The sequence below is a fragment of the Triturus cristatus genome, chromosome 5_1, assembly GCF_964204655.1.
Source record: "Triturus cristatus chromosome 5_1, aTriCri1.1, whole genome shotgun sequence".
In the NCBI taxonomy this organism is placed as follows: domain Eukaryota; kingdom Metazoa; phylum Chordata; class Amphibia; order Caudata; family Salamandridae; genus Triturus; species Triturus cristatus.
In genome coordinates this window covers 405367623-405389654 of record NC_140587.1, presented here as the reverse complement: position 1 = coordinate 405389654, position 22032 = coordinate 405367623, and the positions used below count along the sequence as shown (strand labels likewise).

General features: G+C 53.7%; 1 protein-coding gene across 15 annotated transcripts in view; it reads right to left on the bottom strand.

The window, feature by feature from the left end:
• Nucleotides 1-22032, bottom strand: part of UBR5 (ubiquitin protein ligase E3 component n-recognin 5) — a 2036132-nt gene that overhangs the window by 353163 nt on the left and 1660937 nt on the right. For all 15 annotated transcript variants that reach the window (XM_085605144.1, XM_085605147.1, XM_085605145.1 and 12 more), the window contains one exon: nt 8183-8313. In XM_085605144.1, the coding sequence (XP_085461270.1) occupies nt 8183-8313 (131 nt within the window). The remainder of the gene's footprint in view (nt 1-8182; nt 8314-22032) is intronic.

Here is a 22032-nt window from a genome sequence, read left to right as displayed (position 1 = left end):
ACCCCTGACCATCAGTAGGCGGCGTCGTACGACTCCGCGTACGTCGCTGGCGTCGTAGTCGCCGAGATGACATCGCTGGAGCTACTTAGACGCGCGCAGACGTCAGTTCTGTACACGACATTCCGCGCCAGGAACGCAGAGCCATGCAAGATACTTACCACTGGTGCATTGAAACTAGGGCCCTGAAAGGGATGACCTTAACCCTAGAAATCAGTTCGCAGAACGGGGAGGATGGGTGGGGCGGTAAGGAATCTATCACTAACTAATGTCTCTTACAGATATATCGTTACACAAGTAAGTAACTTGTGCATCTGAAAGACACGTTAGTGATAGATTCCTTACCTTAGAATAGATACCCCAGCAATACCAACCCCGTTGGTGGGTCTGCGAACAAAGATCACACCAGAAAGTCACGGAAAACAGAACGGCCAAATAAGCAGTCTCTCCGGACTTGACTGCCAAGGCAATAATGCTTAGTAAAAGCGTTTCGCAAGGCCCACGTGTCTGCCTGACAAATGTACTGCAGGGGGACACCACGTCCCAATGCAGTAATAGCCGCTGTCGCCCTGGTAGAATGGGCGCGCAACCCCACCGGTGGTTCCTTTTTAGCCAGAGAATAACAGGCTTTGATACACAAATCGCCCCTGCGGGAGACAGTCCTCTTGTGTACAGCCCGGCCTTTCTTGGCGCCCACGTAGCTAACAAAGAGCCGGTCATCCATCCAGAACTGTTGTATGAAAATGAAAGCGCAAGTTTTGGGTCCAGGCGGTGGAGCCTCTCCCTCTCTGGAAGGGTGCGGAGACGGAAAGAATGTGGGCAAGGTGATGGTTTGCCAAATGTGAAAAGCAGTGACAACTTTTGGCAAAAAGGAAGGACGAGTGTGAAGCACAACGTTGTTTGGATGAACAGACCGAAAAGGAGGCTTACAGGAAAGAACCTGGAGCTCACTCGCGCCTAGCGGAGGTGATGGCAACCAGGAAAGCAGTCTTCAAAGTTAGTAAACGAAGAGGACAGTTGTGAAGCGGCTCAAAGTGAGCGCACATCAAAAAAGTAAGAACCAGATTCAAGTCCCACTTCGGCATCACAAATGGAATAGGAGGGAAAAGGTAAGCAATGCCTTTGAGAAATCTATTAACAACAGGGGACTTTAAAAGAGAGGGCTGATCAGGGAGCCTGTGAAAGTCCGAGATTGCAGAAAGGTTGCCCTTGATAGTGCCCAGAGCAGAGCCCTGCCGGGCCAGAGAAAGAAGGAACAAAAGGACCTTTGAAAGAGGGATAGAAAGGGGGGTCCACAGCCTTTGCTGTGCACCATGCCACAAATTTGTTCCACCTGCAGGCGTATACCGATTTAGTGGAGGGACACCTGGCTGCCAGAATGACATCACAGACTTCAGGAGGCAAGTCAAATGGAATCAACTGTCGCCGCTCAATGTCCATGCATGTAGGTGGAGGCTGGACAGGATCGGGTAGAGGACCGTCCCTTGCTGCTGCGACAGAAGATCCTCCCGGAGAGGCAGTCGGATTGGGGGATCCATGCTCATACTGAGTAGCTCAGGATACCAAACTCTTCGAGCCCTGTCCGGGGCCACAAGAATGATCTGGGCCCGGTCGCGCCTGATCTTCTTCACTCTGGGTAGAAGTGGTATAGGCGGAAAGGCGTACAATAAACCGCAACTCCACTCGCGACGAAAAGCGTCGCCGAGCGAGTGCTGCCTTGGAAATTCCAACGTGCAGTACCGCTGACATTGCGCGTTCTCTTCGGTGGCGAATAGATCTAACCAAGCATCTCCCCACTGTTGAAAGAGACCTTGCGCCTGCTCAGAGTGAAGACACAATTCATGGTCCATCAGGCACCGGCGGCTGAGTTCGTCCGCCCTGGCGTTCAAAGAATGCCTTGACGTTCCAGCCATGTCCAGAGGCGCAGAGCCTCCTGACATAGTGTCCACGACCGCACCTCGCCTTGTATGTTGCAATACCACAAGGCGGTGGTGTTGTCTGTGAACACCTGCACTACCCTCCCCTTGACAGAGGGAAGGAATGCTTTCAGTCCAAGTAGGATTGCCCTGAGCTCCAAATGATTGATATGGAGCCGGGACTCCGCTGGAGACCAGAGGCCTCTGAGCTCCGCCTCTCCCATGTGGCCACCCCATCCCAAGACGGACGCATACATCACCACTGTGTGCTCCGGCTGGGGAAGGGAGAGGGATCTGCCGCTGACCCAATGCTGATTCATGAGCCACCACTGCAATTGTTGTGCAGTATCCTCCGAGATCTGGACATAGTTGGACAGGTTCCCCTGATGCTGCTCCCACTGGAACTTCAGGTCCCACTGCAGAGCCCTCATATGCCATCTGGCATGGTTGGATAGCAGGATGCAGGAGGCTATGACAAGGTCATCCTGACCGAAACCCAGGACAAGGGCTGAAAGATCGGAATCATAGCCCGAATGTCCCGGACGTACAAGTTACTTACCTTCGGTAATGATGTATCTGGTAGAGATGATTCTAGCCGCAGATTCCTTCACGTAGAATTATCCCCAGGCGTGAGACTGGATCCGGAAACTTTTTTGCCACAGCATCCCTGCACCTGGGGGCGAGGCGACATCACGCGACTCCACCCAGGCGTCGTCCGCGTACGTGACGTCAGCGAGGTCACATAAGACCCGCCCTGACGCGCCTACGTCAGATTTCTTCGAAGAACTTTTCCGCACCACAACGCGGAACCACCAGATAAACTGTGGAAGCATGGGAACAGTGTGCGAAGAGCAGAAAAAATGTAAAGAAACGGTGACTAACAACACCACCGGAGTAGTGCCAACACCGCAGAACCCAAGTGCAGGGAATGAAGAAGAACCAGCAGAAACCTGCGCAGTCACCCTGCCAGCACATAGACAACCTCCCATCCCTGTGCCCCGGAGGCAAAGAACATGCGTAAAAGTCATGAGACACATAGTAAACCTACCCCCCCATCCTGAGCAAGGAATGGGACCAGTACCAAGACAGACAGGGACAACAAACCTCCAAGTCAACCCAACCTAGAGGACAACCACCCACAAGGGACAAGGGCAAGACAAGGCCAGATGAACCTTAATCAGAGGATAGCAATGGAAGGGAGGGGAGGGAGGACAGGGATAAAAAGCAACCCCCCCGAACCTGGAGTAGCCGTAGCAGCAGGGCACCAGAGCACCGGAACCCCATCCTCCAAAGGACCAACGGAGGAATGAACCTCCCCAGACGGAGCCACCCGTCAAGAACAAGGAAGGCACTCACAGGAGACACAGCCCCCCACCGGGAGGCGGGTACCGAAGACCAACCCAAGGGTCCTCGCAGAATAAGGGAGGAAGGGCGGGTTGTGAAGGAATCTGCGGCTAGAATCATCTCTACCAGATACATCGTTACCGAAGGTAAGTAACTCGTACATCTGATAGAGACTACTAGCCGCAGATTCCTTCATGTAGAATAGATACCCTAGCCATACCCCTGGGAAGGAGGGTCTGAGAAAGGACCCCACCAGCCAATGCAGAATTGAGGGCCCCACAGGGGACCAGATCTGTGGACCAGGTAGAACCTGGCCCCTGCCAGGCCAAGGGAACCCCCACAAGCAGAACCCCACTGACCGCAAGGGGATGTAGGAGGGAAAGAAGGCTGAAGAGGCTCGTACACTCACAGCAGAGGAACCAAGGGCAAGGACGGAGTGGCCGAAGCACCCCACTCCCCCACAAGGCAACATAGATTCCGCCCAATGCCAAGACAGGAAAAAAAGAAGAAGCAGCCTAGAGGGCCCACGGAAACGACGGAAAAGAAGGCGAACCCACTCCAGATGGACAGCAGCCTGCCAGTCAGAACAGCGCCGGCAGTCAAAGCCTCCAGAAGCAAGAACAGCCTGAGGCCCCAGGAAGGCCGAGTAGGCGACGCCTGGCAAGGGAGAACACAATCATTCCAGACCTCAGGACCGGAGCAGGGAGGAGGAGGAGATGCCCGGGCACACCACTACGAGTGGCCGCGCACAGGACCTCAGGAAGCAAAAGCAACCTACCTAAACGCCATGGAGAACAGGCACCCGAAGGCGACCAGAACCCTCTAGCAGAGCGCAAGCTATATGACAGATACCACTACCCCACATAGGGTACGTTAAGTCCGAAGATATGGGGAACCCTCTTTGGAAGAACTTCCGCAGCAGAGGAAAAACAAAAGAGCCACGGGGAAAAAAACACCCCAGCTGAAGGCGTGATAAGCAGCCCAAGCAAAGCAGAAAGCCCAATCTCAGGGCCAAGTCCGCACAACAGCAACTACAGAACCCATACACAATCAACACAAGGGCCGTCCAGCAGCCAACAAAGCCAAAGTCCCAAGAAAGGACGGAAACGGCCAGAAAACACACTCCACAGCCAGAACAACCGGCCTAAGAAGGCCCAGAATCAACCCAACTGTGAAGTCACTGAGGAGGGGACGGAGGAGGAGGAGGATGATAAGGAGGAGGAGGAGGAGGAGGACGGAGCCCCGCCAAGAGCCTTTGGATGGCAGAGTCGGCTGGGGCATGGAACAACAGGCTGCCATCAAACGGAAGGTCGATGAGTCGCTCCCGAATATTCTCAGGGAATACTCCGTCCCGAAGCCAAGCATGGCGACGAAGAGCGACTGAGGAAGCCATGGTCCGGCCCAGCACCTCTGAGATGTCCAGTGCGGAGCGGAGAATAAACGCCGCAAGCTCCCGGGCATTCAATGCATGATGCCGTAAGTCCACCTGACCAAACTCCTGGGACGCTGCAGATCCCAGAGACTCAGCCGAGTCCCACGAACAGGAGGAGGCCCTAGCCAGCACACACAAGGTGTTAAGGGCCCGCAGGGCCACGCTGGTCGAGGCAAACATGTTGCACCCCCAAGAGTACAGCCAGCGGGCCTCTCGGGACGGTGGAGTCAACAGTGGCGGCAGGGAGGGAAAATCAGTCCGCAAAAGGGGGCTGAGGGGTGAAGGTAAAGACACGGCGGGTCACGCAGCGCCGGGAGGTGCCAGTGCAGAAGATGCTGAGGCACCGGATCCCCCCAGGCAGGACGCCTCCAAGCCCCCATCAAGGAAGAAAGGAGCGAACTTTCAAAGGGAAGTAAGATTTCCCTCCCACCAGAGCCCTGGTGGAGGACCTCCAATAGATGGTCCGCCGGAAAGTGAGCCACCGGGACACCCATGCGCAGGATGCCCACAGCCGTGGACACCACGTGAGCGAAGGCCGCACCTGCCTCCGTAGGGCCCCGCGGTGGAGAAAGCAGCTCCACCGTGGGCAACGGCTGCAAACTAAGGCGGCCGTCCCCAAGGCCAAGCAGGACGGGCAAGGGCCAGACCTGGAAGTCAGGAGGAGCCGAAGAAAGAGGGACCTGCCGCTCTTCCGACGAACACCTCTGCCTCAGGAAGGGCGGGGAGCTGCCCTTCGATGCCGGTGAGAAAGACACCACACGATGACCAGTCTCTGGGGAGGACGACACCAATATACAGCCTGCCTCCGGAGAAGGAGCGTCCGAAGACGAATCCGCGGTACGACTCCTGCGCGTAACCGTAGAGTCCGCTGCTTGAGGCAGGACGTCGGCACCATCCGGCGTCACCTGACAAAGTACCTCCAAGTCACCTCGCACCGGAGACCGGAGCAGAGACCGGAGTAGAGTTGGAGGCGCAGCGGCTCCGGGGCGGCGCCGGAATGACGCCGACCTAACCCGCGCTGAGGCAGCCCCCTGCGTGGGGGGACGAGACGGACCTGGGGAGTAGCACAAAGCCCTCTGCCAGCCGCGGCCCAGAATGAGGCGAAGATCGCTCGGCAACCCATGTGGCGGCACCAGGGACGATTCAACCTTCGACTCGCCCTCCAACGAGGCAGCCGCCTGAGGGAGGGACGAGAGGGGCCCAGAGAGGGACGAGGGGTCTTCCCTCGGCCCGGAGCGGGACGAGGAGGGTCGACCGACCCCTGTGGCTCCACACGGTCCAGCTACTGCCGGCGCCATAGCGGCGTCACCTCTGCCTTAGACAGGACCACCTTGTCAAAGGACTGAGAGGGGCTCGGGGATGCGACCTGAGCTCCGGCGACCTCCTGTGAAACCATAGGGACCCCCACGGGAGTTTGCAGCGAGGCAGAGACGCCGTGGCCTGAAGGAGGTGCCTCAGAGGAGCCGCACCCCAACAGCACCACATCTTCCAAAGCTGCATCCGAACCAGTCGGCGCCAGGGCCGGAGCCACAGGCGGCGCCGCGGAGGTCCCTGCGCAGGGCGAGGGAGCCGCCGACGCCCCAGGAGGGGAAGGAGGAGGAGACGCCAGCAAGGCCTGCAAAGCCGCCGTGTATATCTCCATTTGGACTCTCGACGCCACAACACTGGGAAGCAATGAATAGGATGACACGCGGAGCCGCATCACCCGCGGAGAGTCCTCGCCCCCGGTAGGCCGGAAACCAGCCCCCGGGGACAATTTGCGACACTTACCCACTGGGGAGCGACGTTCACGTGACATCGGAGAAGGGCGAAGATGACTACCACGGCCGTATCTGAAGCCGTCCGCCGAAGCAGACCGAGGGGAGGATGTCGACCTGGAGAGACGCACCGAGAGAAGTTTTATCCGCTGCTCCCGCCGCGATTTCGGCTTCAACTGTTGGCACGCCGCACAATCTGTGGTGCCGTGATCCTCCCCCAAACACCACATGCAAATGAGGTGAGGGTCCGTCGCAGACATAAGAGGCTCACAAAACGTGCAAGTTTTAAAGCCCGAAGGCATTTGCACACTGTTCCGTTCCAAAAGGAAATAGAAGAAAAAGGGGCCGCATTGCACGCGGGAAAGGAAAAAGCTGACGTAGGTGCACCGGGGCGGGTCTTATGTGACCTCGCTGACGTCACGTGCGTGGACGAAGCCTGGGCGGAGTCGTGTGATGTCGCCCCGCCCCCGGCACGCAGGGATGCTGTGGCAAAAAAGTTTCCGGATCCAGTCTCACGCCTGGGGATAATTCTACGTGAAGGAATCTGCAGCTAGTAGTCTGTATCAGATTCGCAATATTTTATCATTTTTTCAACTTAAACCAGGGTGCTAACAAGGTGCCTGACAAAAGCGGATGTGGGTTACTCATGCCTCGAAGGTGCTAACTGTAACCTTGGGATATGGTTACTTCTAAAGCTATATTATTAGTTGTAAAATAATGTTTGATTTGGCATAACCTGTTGCCACTAAGGGAACAGTGCATTGCATGGAGGGTTGTGCAGACTGGTCAAATTATATTTTGTTGCTTTACCTTGATGTGCAGGAAAACGATCAGGCTGAGCATGAGTGCAAATTGCTTGTAGTCATTCAAGGTATGTAGAGTGCACTAGCGTTCAGATGTGAACTGGAAGTCTGTATGCTACACGTGTTGCATGTGCTGCCCGTCAATTTATATGTTTAGTAGTAGTGTCAGCCAAGGCTGATTGATATCTTCTCCCCCAAAGAAGAAAAGTTGATTTAATGGCTCAAGGGAGTACTCAGTACTTTGTCTGTGTAGTGTGCGTGCAATGTGTATATTGTGTGTTGGATATCATGAGTGTGCTATGTCTCTCAGGAATGTGCTGAGTGTTCACATGCACAATTAATGTGCTGTAACCTGGAGAGCATGTCAGAAGTTCTGTGCCATGTCTGTATTTAGCTAGGCTGTGATGTCAACACGTGGCATGAAAATTAACTCGTTTTGAGTACGTGGGGTACTCAATGAACCTATATACTGTGTGTGAACAAATAGAGTGCCATGTGTCACTGGTAAATTGTAATTCGGGTAAGTAGTGTTTCTAAAGTGCTGGTGAGTGCAGTGTGCCACGCCAGTAATTGTGATAAGCAAAAGTAGTGTAGCAAGCATGTACTGTGAGCCATGGTAGTATTTACATGTGCCCCGGTGCACAAGGTGTTGTTATCCGGCGTCGGGTGACTTGCGTGAACAATGTGCAAAAGGATAGTGAAAATGAGAATGTGAATTTTTTAAGGTAGGCTGTCTGATATTTCTTTGACAAAATATCAAATTTTGTTTAGAAAAAAATCATTTTAGTTGTCAGTGAGCTTTAATCTCATTCAATTAATGATTCTTGATACAAATGTAATCTGCGGAACACACGACATGACTAATTTGGTATGAAGATTTAGAAGAACATGGGAATGTACAATTAAGTGAATAAATAAAGGCCAACTGCATACCTTCCATGAGCTATAATAAGTTCCATTGCTTCGTCCACTCTTGCCCTCAATGAATCTTCACTCGCTAGCAGAAGAAGAAGCTGAGCAGCAGACAGATCCAACAGCATACCAGTAATTTTACTTGCAAATGCCTGCAGACAGGGAATTTTTTTTATTGTATAGCAATTACTTCACACATTCATTAAAAAAATAAAATGCTATATCTGCTTATTACAATCAATATGTAAACTATTTCATTGCATTACACCAAGATTACACACAAGCAATTTAGAACCATGTTTTGAAGATGATTGACTAAACTTACTAAAACATAAGGAAAATACTTATCAGTGAATTTTAAGGGCTTGCATTTCAATATCAAATTGTCTTTATTCGATCTTCCAAAGGCAGATCATAAAAGATACAAACGATAAAAACAAACTACATAGTAAACACGCAGGTTAAAAAATAACGGCCACATATTTAAAAATGAAACAGTTCCTTATATAAGTACAGATATTAGGGTAACAGTCCAAGAAATGAAGTTCCAAGTGCGTTATGTCATGTAGATTACAGACTACCACATTTTTACACAAAAAACTCATTGAACGAGTTACTTACCTCCGGTAACGATGTATCTGGTAGAGACATGGTCTAGCCGCAGATTCCTTAACTTAGACTATCCCCAGGCACCAGACAGTATCCGGAAAACTTTCTGCAGCAGCACCTCTGTGCGTCGGGGGTGGCGCCGCACGGCTCCACCCCGACGTCGTCCACGGACGTGACATCAACGGAGCCATATATGCCTCTCCCGGCACGCTGACGTCAGTTTTCGTCTGAGAATATGGGAACAGTGTGCGAAAATGATGAAAAGACATGGAATGATGAAAAACCGCACCATAAAGGAAAGTGACAGGCACGGTATAGTGGAAACTAGTAAAGGGAAAGAGCAGAGCACCGCTCTGAGAAGCAACCCCGCAAACCTTAATGAAGAACCATTAAGGACAACAAGTCCGGAACATAGAAGCTAGGATAATTGACCACAAGACGTCACCAGAAGCACAAGTTACTACTTGTGTAACGATATATTTGTAAGAGACATTAGTTAGTGATAGATTCCTTACCTTAGAATATCCCCAGGCGTCAGACTGGATCCGGAAAGTGTTTTCGTAGCAGTACCCGTGCGTCAGTAGGTGGCGTCGTGCGGCTCCGCGTCAGTCACTGGAGTTGTAAGCGCCGAGATGACGTCACATAGACTACTTAGGCGCCACCCATGCGCGCTGATGTCAGTTCTGTACACGACTTTCCGCGCCAGGAACGCAGAGCCATGCAAGAAACTGACCACTAGGGCCCTGAAAAAAGGATGACCTTAACCCTAGGAATCAGTTCGCAGAACGGGGAGGATGGGTGGGGCGGTAAGGAATCTATCACTAACTAATGTCTCTTACAGATATATCGTTACACAAGTAGTAACTTGTGCATCTGAAAGAGACAGGTTAGTGATAGATTCCTTACCTTAGAAAAGATACCCCAGCAATACCAAACCCGGTGGAGGGTCTGCGAACAAGATTACACCAGAAAGTCACGGAGCACAGAACGGCCAAAGAAGCCGTCTCTCCGGACCTGATTGTCAAGGCAGTAATGCTTCGTAAACGTGTGCAGCGAGGCCCACGTAGCTGCCTGACAAATGTCCTGCATGGGAACGCCGCGTCCCAAGGCAGTAGTGGCTGCAGTTGTCCTGGTCGAATGGGCACGCAGCCCCACAGGAGGCTCCTTCTTAGCCAAGGAGTAACATGCTTTGATGCACAGAACGACCCACCGTGAGATGGTCCGTTTGTGCACAGCCCGACCTTTTTTGGCGCCCATGTAGCCAACAAAGAGCTGGTCATCCACCCGGAACTGCTGTGTACGCTTCAGACAGAATGCGAGCGCACGTTTTGGGTCCAGACGGTGGAGCCTCTCCTCCTCCCTTGAAGGATGCGGAGGCGGAAAGAAGGTGGGCAAAGTGATGGTCTGCCCAATGTGGAAGGGTGTGACAACCTTTGGCAAGAAAGGACAGGTCCTTTAAAACACCTTGTCCGGATGAATAGAAAGGAAAGGAGGTTTGGAAGAAAGAGCCTGGAGCTCACTCACTCTTCTGGCAGAGGTGATAGCTACCAGGAAAGCTGTCTTGAGAGTGAGAAGACGCAAGGGACAGGTATGAAGGGGCTCGAAGGGAGCGCACATCAGATATGTCAAAACAAGGTTTAAGTCCCATTGAGGCATTATAAACGGCACGGGAGGAAACGTGTGTGTAATGCCTTTTAGGAAACGGTTAACAACCGGGGACTTAAAAAGTGAAGGCTGATCTGGAAGCCGTAGAAAGGCGGAGATGGCCGAAACATAACCTTTGATAGTGCCCAGAGCAGAGCCCTGCTGGGCCAACGAAAGAAGGAACAGAAGGACTTCGGAAAGAGGAGCAGAAAGGGGATCCACAGTCTTAGCTGTGCACCATGCCACAAACTTGTTCCACCTGCAGGCGTATACCGTTTTAGTGGAGGGACGCCTGCCTGCCAGAATGACATCACAGACTTCGGGAGGAAGATCGAAACATGTCAACTGTCACCGCTCAATCTCCATGCATGGAGGTGGAGGCTGGACAGGTTCGGGTGGAGGACCGTCCCCTGCTGCTGCGACAGAAGATCCTCCCGAAGAGGAAGTCGGATCGGGGTAGCCATGCTCAGTAGCTCGCGATACCGGTATCTGCGTGCTCAATCCGGAGCCACAAGGATGACTTGGGCCCGGTAGCGCAGAATCTTCTTCAGCACTCTGGGCAGAAGTGGTATAGGCGGAAAGGCGTACAACAGACCACAACTCCACTGGTGACGAAAAGCGTCGCCGAGCGAGTGCCGCCTTGGAAATTCCAATGCGCAGAACTGATGACATTGCGCGTTCTCTTCGGTGGCGAATAGATCTAACCAAGGCTCACCCCACTGCTGAAAGAGACCTTGCGCCACGTCCGAGTTCAGACGCCACTCGTGATCCATCAAGCACCGGCAGCCGAGTTCGTCTGCCATGGCGTTTAGAGTACCTGCCAGGTGTTGAACCACCGAGGTAATGCCTTGATGTTCCAGCCATGTCCAGAGGCACAGAGCCTCCTGACATAGGGTCCAGGACCCCACCCTGCCCTGTTTGTTGCAATACCACATGGCGGTGGTGTTGTCCGTGAACACCTGCACCACACTTCCCCGAACACAGGGAAGGAATGCCTTCAGTGCAAGTCGGATCGCCCGAAGCTCCAAAAGGTTGATATGGAGCCGGGACTCCGCCGGAGACCAGAGTCCTCTGATCTCCGCCTCTCCCAAGTGGCCTCCCCATCCCAGGAGGGACGCATCCGTCACCACTGTGTGCTCCGCTTGGGGAAGGGAGAGGGATCTGCCACTGACCCAATCGCGATTCATGAGCAACCACCGTGATTGTCGTGCAGTGCCCTCCGAGATCTGGACATGATCGGACAGGTTGCCCTGATGCTGCGCCCACTGGAACTTCAGGTCCCACTGCAGAGCCCGCATATGCCATCTGGCATGGTGCACTAGCAGAATGCAGGAGGCCATCAGGCCCAGGAGCCGGAGGGTCATCCTGACTGAAACCTGGGACAGAGGCTGAAAGATCGGAATCATAGCCTGAATATCCCGGACTCGCTGCTCGGGAGGATAAACCCGAAACAGCGTCGAATCCAGAACCGCTCCGATGAAGGGGAGCTTCTGAGAGGCACTCAGGTGCAACTTCGGCACGTTGATGGAGAACCCCAGCAAATGCAGGAGATCGGCCGTAGTCTGAAGGTGGTTGACAACTACCTGGGGCAAGCCCGCCTTCAACAACTTGTCGTCGAGGTAAGGGAAGACCGACACCCCCGACCTGTGCAGATGAGCCGCGACCACCGTCATCACCTTCGTGGACACCCAAGGGGCACTGGTAAGGCCGAAGGGGAGCACGGCAAACTGAAAATGCTCCTGGACTACCGTGAACCGCAAGTAACGCCGGTGGGCCGGCAGGACAGGGATGTGAAAATATGCGTCCTGCAAGTCCAACGCTACCATCCAGTCTCCAGGGTCAAGGGCATCCAGGACCTGAGCCAGCAGTTTGAACTTCTCCTTCCGGAGGAAGCGATTGACGTTCCGGAGGTCCAAGATGGGGCGCAGGCCCTCTTTGTCCTTCTTGGGGACCAGAAAGTAGTGGGAATAACAACCACTCCCTACTTCCGGCCCAGGAACGCACTCGATGGCACCCTTGGCCAAAAGGGCCATGACTTCCTGCTGGAGAAGTACCAAGTGATCCCCCGACATGTGGTGACACAGAGGTGGCATGGCCGGAGGGGAGGACTGAAAGGGAAGAGAGTAACCTCTGCGGATGATCTTCAACACCCACTTGTCCGAAGGGATATCGCGCCAGTGGTGAGGTGGTGGTGGATCCTGCCACCCACTGGCGTCGGGTGCTCCACAAAGCTCGGATTAGGAAGGTTTGGAGGTAGAAACAGGGGGGAGGAGGTGGACTGCCCCCCACGCCGATTCCCAGACCCACCCCTGCGAAAGCCGCGGCCGGGCTGAGGCTGGTTCTGCACAGCCTTGCTCAAGTAATGTGCCTGGGCGCCCCTGCCTTGGCCACGAAAGGAACAAAAACCATGAGTGGAAAGACCCAAGGACTTGGCCGTGGCCCGTGAGTCCTTAAAACGCTCCAGCGCACTGTCGGCCTTGTCGCCAAACAGGCGAGTGCCATCAAAGGGCATGTCCATGAGCGAACAGTCGTAGAAATCGCCCTGCCCAACGAGTCAGCAGTGTCCAAACCACACCGGATGGCGAACTTAGCCGCATCCTTACCCAAAGCAACAGCCTGGGAAAGGACAGCCAGGACCTCCTCAGGACACTGAGGCAATACTTGAGCAACCGTATCCCATACAGCGTGGGAATAGCAGCCCAATAAGCAGGCGGTCTTCACAGACCGAAGCCCCAAGCTGGCCAAAGCGAACAACTGCTTACCGAACTGTTCCAATTTCTTAGAGTCCTTATCCGGCAGAGCCGTGGGAAAAGCACTTTGCGACGTTGAGGCTTGGATGACCAGACTCTCAGGCGTGGGATGAGTGGTCAGAAATGCGGGGTCATCAGGCGCCGGGCGGGGTCACCAGGCGCCTGGCAACATTTTTATCCACAGGGGCCCCTGTGGCCGGCTGCGACCAAGTGCCCAACAGGACGTCGGTGAGGGCGATGTCGAAGGGAAGTAGTGGCTCCGACGAAGTAGACGCACGCCATCTGGAGCACCTCAGTGAGATTAGTTTTGAGGGCCACTGTAGGAAGATCGAGGTTGAGGACCTCAGCAGCCCGACGGAGCACCATCGTGTAGGAAGCACCCTCTTCCATGGTAGGTGGGGAGAGGCAAACCCCGGGTCAGAAGAGACATCGAGGTAGCCGGCGTCTTCCAGATCATCCACCCAGTCCTGCTCGGAGTCACACTGACGGGCAAGAGGGTCCTCGGACACCACCCAGTCATCTTCCACCTCCGGTGCAGGAGGAACCGGTCACGGCAGCAGACCTGGAGCCGGGGAAGGGACATATGGCGTTGGAAACGGCGCCGGCCGGGCCGGCGCAGTCTCCCAATGCGGATCCCAGGCAGGAACTAAATGGTCTTGGAACCGGGGCAAGGGCGGAACTAACGGCCCCACTGCAGAGCCGGAGGCGGCGCTGGGGCCGGAGCCGGTAGCGCCGGACCTCGTGGCGCCGGAGCCAACAGCGTAGGATCCTGTGGGGCTGAAGCTGGATCCGCCCATGGGGCCGACGGGTGAACAGGATGTGGACACGGGACCACGTGGCCCAAAGGCGCGCTAGCGGGAGCGCGAGGCCTAAAAAGGTGGTCCAAGGTGGCAAGAAACTCTTACACCTGTTCGGGAGTCGCCGACGGACCCGGGTAAGGCGGGTAGGCCGCGGGACTCCCTGGCTCCAAGGGAGCCGCAGGGGCAGAACCCCTGTCCCCCTCGTCCACATCCGAGGACCGACGGGGGGACGTTGGAGAGCGAACACGCTTCTTTGACTTTTTATGTCGACGCTTACCGGAATCCGAGGGCGAAGACTTGGAGCCTGAGGAGCAACGACTTCGGCCCCGCGAGAAGTCCCGGGAAGGGTCCCTGGACCTGGAGCGGCATTGGGACGAGTGCCAGGCCTCCAGCAGTTTCCGGCGCTGCTCCCTCAAGGCCTTCGGGGCCATGGCCCGACAGTTGTGGTCGGTCTTCAGGCAGTAGAGGCAAACATCATGAGGGTCTGCCACTGACATATTGCGACGGCAGGCCCCACTGGACTTAAATCCAGGCATCCCTTTGTGCACCAGGAGAAAAAAGGGGGAGACAAAAGTCTCAAAAGAGTAGTCAAAAAGTGACTGAGGTACGTGCTCTATCCGGATCTGCGCTTGCTGGTGCGGGGGAAAAAAAAAAAGAACTGACGTCAGCGCGCATGGGTGGCGCCTATGTAGTCTCCGTGATGTCATCTCGGCGCAGACGACGCCAGTGACGGACGCAGAGCCGCACGACGCCACCTACTGACGCGCAGGGGTACTGCTACGAAAAGACTTTCCGGATCCAGTCTGATGCCTGGGGATATTCTAAGTTAAGGAATCTATCACTAACGTGTCTCTTTCAGAGACGTATTATCCCCAATAAAAGATTCAAAAAATGTGGCAGAGCCAATAGACCTCAAACCAATGGAGCACAGGGGTGGTAAGAGACCCCAAGGCGATAAAGAAAGGGAGAGCGGGGGGTGGGAAAAAACACAAATAGATCCCACACTGTTCAACCCAGGGCGTAGGGTTGGAAAGGATACATGACACATGAGCATACCGTCCAATTACGAAAATGGGCGGAGTAGAGCTATGAAAGCAGAATGAAGCATTCTGTGTGGGAGTGAAGTGAAAGTGTCACCCTGCAGAAGGATCAAGCCACCCGAAGGGAGGCGAGTGCAGAAAACCCAACCTGAAAAGGTCCTCGCAGAATGGGGAGGACAGGCGGGTGTTAAGGAATCTGCGGCTAGACTATGTCTCTACCAGATACATCGTTACCGAAGGTAAGTAACTAGTTCATCTGATAGAGACGTCTAGCCGCAGATTCCTTAACTTAAGAATAGATACCAAAGCCATACCTATAGAGGAGGCGGGTCTGCGACTGAACCCCAAGTTCTAGAGAGAACTTGGCCGTCAATAAGTGACTAAAACAGTGCCGTCAATCATGTGACGAAGCACAGTCGGGACAGTAATGTCAGCGTAGCTAACTCCTAGACCATGAAGCTCAGAAGAGAGCGGAGAACAATAGAAGGCAAAGGTACCACAAGCCAACAAGAACAGCACGAAAACCCCTTTTTGTGTAAAACGGATTGAGAGAGGGAAAGCCCAGAGCCAGAATGCGCGTGCTGGAACAAAAGGTCACAACTTCGAAAAGGGAAGATTAACCAAGCCTAGGGCCCGAGGGATCCGAGGTGTCGACAGAAACCAAAAGGCGATTGCCGGTGGACCAGCCAAAGCAGTGGAAAAATCACTGTTGAACCTGCGTCCACAAGATACAGGAGGCAACGAAGGGAAAAGGCGGACTCTTGCCAAGCAAGTGCCGGTATGGAACAAGAAAACGCATACTAAATATGCCGGAGTTAAAAGGAATCCGGTGACATCGCCAGAAGTGGAACTGGACCCAGGGTGTGAAAGATCAACCAGATGTAATGTGTCGCCTGTAAGCTAAACCCAGAGAGATGGCAACCGGTATGACAGAAAGCGCATACCGGCCCACCATGTAGAATAACGGAAAAAGCACTTTTCAAGCTGCATCAGCTAGACACGTGACAACGTTGGCAGGCGACCAATCCATGGCCAGAAGGCCGGTAGTAAAATAGAAGACACGCCAAGACATAGGCGGTGTATTACAACCGGCGAAAAGGCCAATGGCACACAGCCAAGCGTCAAAGTAGGGGCCACAGTGTAAGACATTAAAGCATACTGGAAGGCACCCAAGTACATTGTGTGGACGTTGGAACCACACAAAGAAGGGAAAGGCCTCCTGCAGGGCAGCGTGAGCAGCTCAGATGTGCACGACATCAAGAGAGCAACGGCCCAAAAAGGGGAACCAGGCAGCCGAGCACCACATAGAAGTGGTGGCACAAGCAGACCAGGTCAGTGACCATGGACACCACATGAAGGAAAGAGCAACATCCCCCGCCCCCCATGCTCTGGAAGAACCACGGTCCCCTACAAGCTAGAGGCACGACAGCAGAACCAGGCAGGATCAATGCAAGTGCCCCGGACCACAACAAGTAAGTATTCCGCAGAAATTCACCCTATGAAAAATCACAGTATGATCCAAGCAGAAGTGTGGAAACACCTGTGCGGGGCAGCAGGGACTGTGGAAAAAAAAACGCTGTAGGAGAAGTGGTGAGAAAAGAGGCCACATACAGCAGAGATATAAATGGCAAGCTAGTACCTTGGAGGACGAGCCCAATATGGGCTGCATGCCCAAGTTTGTACTAATAGTACTAAATAATTGCCGCACAGCGGCGGAGACTGTGTGAGCCGCAAAAGCAAGGACAGAAGCACAACAGACAAGCGGGACTAAAGGCACCCGAAGTGCGACAGGGCAAAGCTAATAAAAGGATCGCGGGACAAAAGACAGGGAGGAACTCCCCGAAGGATGTCCGCGAGGAATACTCCCTAGGAGCGTACTAAGGCAAGGCAGTCGCCCAGCACCAGCATATACGTGTCAACCACTGATAAGGATATCCTCTTTGGCAAAACACACAGTAAGATGACTGAACCAAAGATTAAACCAACCATACGACTGAAAATTTAACAAACCAGAGAAGGCTGAACAGCCGTGGACAGCAATCGAAGAGTAAACCAGACATATGGCTGAAATCTAACAAATTGGAGAAAGCTGAACAGCCGAGCAAACGGGGAACCTACTATACATGTTTGTGATAGAGTTGTAGGAAAATAAGGCACAGAACAGTGCAAAAGTCATGGCAACCCAGTTGGAGGTGTCTACTATGGCCCCTAGATGCACAAGTTACTTACCTTTGGTAACGATATATCTGTAAGAAACATTAGTTAGATTCCTTACCTTAGAATATCCCAAGGCGTCAGGCTGGATCCGGAAAGATTTTTCGTCAGCAGTACCCCTGCACGTCGGTAGGCGTCGTCTGCGGCTCCGCGTCCGCCGTCGTGATCGCCGGGATGACGTTGGGAGTACTTAGACGCCGCCCTCTCGCGCTGACGTCTGTTCTGTACATAGCTTTCCATGCCAGGAACGCAGAACCATGCAAGAAACCGACACTGGTGCCATGAAACTAGGGCCCAGAAAGGGATAACCTTAAGCCTAGATATCGGTTCGCAGAACGGGGAGGATGGGTGGGGTGGTAAGGAATCTAACTAATGTTTTACAGATATATCGTTATCGAAGGTAAGTAACTTGTGCATCTGAAAGAAACACGTTAGTTAGATTCCTTACCTTAGAATAGATACCCCAGCAATACCAACCCCGGTGGTGGGTCTGCGAACCAAGATCACACCAGGAAGTCCTGGAGAACGGAACAGCCAAAGAAGCAGTCTCTTCGGACTTGGCTGTCCAGGCAGTAATGCTTGGCAAACATGTGCAGCGAGGCCCACGTAGCTGCCTGACAAATGTCCTGCAGAGGGACTCCCCGTCCCAAGGCAGTAGTAGCCGCTGTGGCCCGAGTGGAATGGGCCCTCAGCCAGACAGGAGGATCCTTCTTAGCCAAGGAATAACAGACATCAAAGGGCATGTCCATGAGAGTGCTCTGGACATTCCCAGAAAAGTTTGTGGACCTCAGCCAGGCGTGACGACGAATCGCCACCGTCGTTGCAACCCTGCTGCATCACGCCCCTCAGCAACAGCCTGGGCGAGCAGTGTCCTGGCCTCCTCTGGACACTGGGGCAGCACGTCCGCCACCGTATCCCACAGAGAGTGGGTGTAACGGTCCAAAAGGCATGCGGTATTAATGGACCGCAACCCAAGACTGAGTGAGGAAAACAGTTTCTTGCCAAACTGTTCCATCCTTTTGGATTCCCGGTCTGAAGGTGCAGACTGGAAGGCGGTTTGGGACGTGGAGGCCTGGATAACCAGACTCTCAGGGGTGGGGTGTATGGACAGAAAGCAGGGGTAGCCCAGAGCTGGGCGGTGGCGCCGGGCCACGTTCCGATCCACAGGAGAGACTGTGGAGCGATTGGACCAAGTGCCCATCAGTACGTCAGTGAGGGCCTCATTAAACCTCAGCAGAGGCTCCGAAGAGCTTACTGGAGGTTGAAGCACCTCAGTGAGGAGGTTAGTCCTCACGGCCGCTGCAGGGAGCTCCAGGCGCAAGGCCTTGGCCTCCTTACGCAGCACCACAGTATAAGTTGCATCCTCCTCCGTAGCCACGGAAGGAGGAGAGACGAAACCAGTGCCAGGCGAAGTGTCTAGACCACTGGCCTCCCCCAGCTCATCTGCCCAATCCTGACTTAACTGGCACTGCTGTGCCAGAGGGTCCTCAGACCCCTTCCAGTCCTCTCTTTCATCCGTGTCCTGGTAATCAGGCAGAAATGACGGAGCCGGGTCATAGGCGAAAGGCTCACCCATCGACACCGGAGACGTCGCCGCTCCGACGCCGGACCTGGACTGAAACCAGGGACGGCGTCGGGAGCGACACCAGCGGAGGAGTCGAGTGGTCAACTGGCGTCGATCGGGATCCAGGCCTGGATCCCACGGGGGCCTGCGGCGTCGGGACCGAAGTCTACGACGGCGCCGGCTCGCTAGGACCTCAGTCGGACCTGCAGGGCCCTGAGGCAAGCCGGCAGGCCTCAACGGTGGGAAGAGAGTCCTCATGGCAACGAGGAAGTCTCGAATCTTGACCGGAGTCGCATGAAGCCCAGGGACCGGAGGGTGTGGGGCCGGATGCGACTCCTGCAGCTCCGGCGGAGCAGCGCGGGTGGTGCCACCCGAACCCTCGGCCGAGTCGCGCGACCGGCGAGGGAGCCAGAAGAGCGATGTCGCTTCTTCGACTTTTTTGCCATGCCTCAACTTACCCGAGTGCGAGGACTTGGATCCCGACGAGCGGTGAGGACTGCGGCTCCGCGACCGGCCCCTCGACTTCCTCCTCGACCGGGACCTCGAGTGGCGCGGAGCCGACTGCCGGATCTCGAGGAGCTTGCGGGACCGCTCCTAGCCTAGCTTTCGACGTCAAGGCCCGGCAGTCGGGGCACGACTTGTCATCGTGGTCAGCCCCAAGACAGTAGAGACACCGATGGTGGGGGTCGGTAACAGACATCAGTTGGTGACAGACGTCACACAGCTTGAACTCGGGCATCCCTACCGAAAAAGATAGCCAAAAATGTCCAAAAAGTTAGTCAAAAAATGACTAAGGGTACGCTCTTCCCGGATCTGCGCTTGCTGGCGCGGAAAAAAGAAGAACTGACGTCAGAGCGCAAGGGCGGCGTCTAAGTACTCCGACAACGTCATCCCGGCATTCACGACGCCGACGGGCGCGGAGCCGCAGACGACGCCTAACGACGCGCAGGGGTACTGCTGACGAAAAATCTTTTCGGATCCAGTCTGACGCCTGGGGATATTCTAAGGTAAAGAAGCTAACTAACGTGTTTCTTTCAGATACTGATGTATGTGGGAGGGCTGGAAATTTGACTTGGGGTAATTTAGTGTGAATCCCAAGTCATGTAGCAGTTGGATAGTTTGACGAGTGTGATGAACACACTGGTTGAATGACTTGGCTTTTATCAGACAGTCGTCGAGATATGGGAAGACATGGATTTGTGGTCTTCTCAAGTGTGCTGCTACTACCACAAGGCACTTTGTGAACACTCTGGGTGCAGTGGTCACCCCGAATGGAAGGACTTTGAACTGATAGTGTTGTCTGTCCACTATGAACCTTAAATACTTCCTGTGAGCAGGGTGTATAGGAATGTGGAAGTAGGCGTCCTTGAGATCTAGTGTGACAAGGAAGTCGCCTTGTTGTAGCAGTGGGAGAACACGTTAAAGAGTGATCATATGAAAATGATCGGACTGTATATAGAGATTGAGGGGTCCGAGGTCGAGTATTGGCCTTAGGGTCCCCTTTGGGGATTAGGAAATACAGTGAGCAAACCCCTGTTCCTTGATGCTGTAAGGGAACTGGTTGTATTGCGTGCTTTTGAAGCAGTAAGAGAACCTCTTGTTTTGAGAGCGTAAGGTGTTCTGTGGACATTGGACGCTGTTTGGGTGGAATGTTGGGTGAGGTTGTTGTGAGTTCCAGGCAGTAACCATACTGGATAATTTGTCTTACCCACTTGTCTGTTGTGATGGAATCCCAGACAGGTAGGAACTGAGAGCCTACCTCCCGACCGGAGTGGAATGGTCTGGAGGGAGCGGAGGGAAGTCACTGTTTAGTAGTGGGGGAGCTACGAGTGTTGTTGCTACTTCAGCCTCTCCCTTTGTTATTGTTTCCCCTGTATCCGCCTCTAAAATATCCTCTATTGGGGGATGTTTGTGTGGTGTTTTTATAGTAATAGGAGGCGGTGTCTGTTGCAATGTTTTTGGATGCTCCCCTATAGAAGGAGCGCCGAAAGGAACCACGTGTGGATGGAGACTGCAATGCTCCCATGGATTTAGCAGTGTCCGTGTCCTTTTTCATCTTCTCTAGAATGGTGTCTACAGCCGGTCCAAAAAGTTGTTCCTGATTGAACGGCTGGTTAAGGATAGTTGATTGAACCTCCTGTTTAAACCCTGAAATGCGTAACCAGGCATGTCATCTGAGTAACACACTAGTGTTAACAGATCTAGAGGTTGTGTCAGCTGCATCAAGGGCACACTTAATTGATGCGTTGGTTATTAATTTGCCCTCCTGGATTAAATCATTTGCTTGGGTTTTGTATTGATTGGGCAAATGTTGTAATAGGGTCCCTAGTCGGTCATAGTGAGCCCTGTCATACCTAGCAAGTAATGCTTGGGTGTTGGCTATGTGCCAGTGATTAGCTGCTTGAGCAGCAACTCTCTTGCCAGAGACATCTAGCAACTTAGATTCTTTATCCGGAGGTGGTGCGTCACCGGAGGTTTGAGATTTGGCGCGACCACTAGTGAGTCTAAGGGTCGTTGCCCCTTGATGTAGGTGGGATCGTCGGGGGCGAGCCTATACTTTTGGTCAATTCTGGGATTGAGAATTCAAGCCCTCACTGGGTCTTTGAATATGTCTGGGGCATGTTTTATGACCCCTTTTAGAATAGGCAGGGTTTGGACAGTCTTCTGCGACTGTTCAAAGGTGTCTAGAAGAAAGTCCTCGTCTGCAGGGTCTGAATGCATGTGGACACCATGGTAGACAGCAGCTCTATTTACGAGTTGTCCAAAACCAATATTGTCAACTGGGGGAGATGGTTTTGTTGGATATGGCTGGGAATCAGTGAGGTCTGGGGAACATATTGGGTTATCATAATCGTCCCAATCGTCCTGCGGTACGTCTGTATCATCATCAGGATCAGTGAAAGGGTCATTGTTGCCTCCCCCACCCCCTAAATCATCATCATCATCATCTTCCTCCTCGTGTGGTGGTGGTGAATGTGGTGGAAGTTTTGGAAGCTGCGGAGGAGAGACAGGCTTAGGAGGAAGAACTGGCTCAGGAGGAAGGACAGGCCAAGGAGGAAGAACAGGCTCAGAAGGAGAAACAGGAGAAGAGGGTCTTATAGGTGAAGTGGCACAGTCTTTTTTCTTTACAGGCACTGCAGGTGTGTCTGGTGTGTCCAGCTTCCTCTTCTTGTGTGGAACAACAGCCACATGTCCCGTTTTAGGGTCTATATGCAATTTTTTCTGCTTGAGATCGACAGGATCCGGTCGA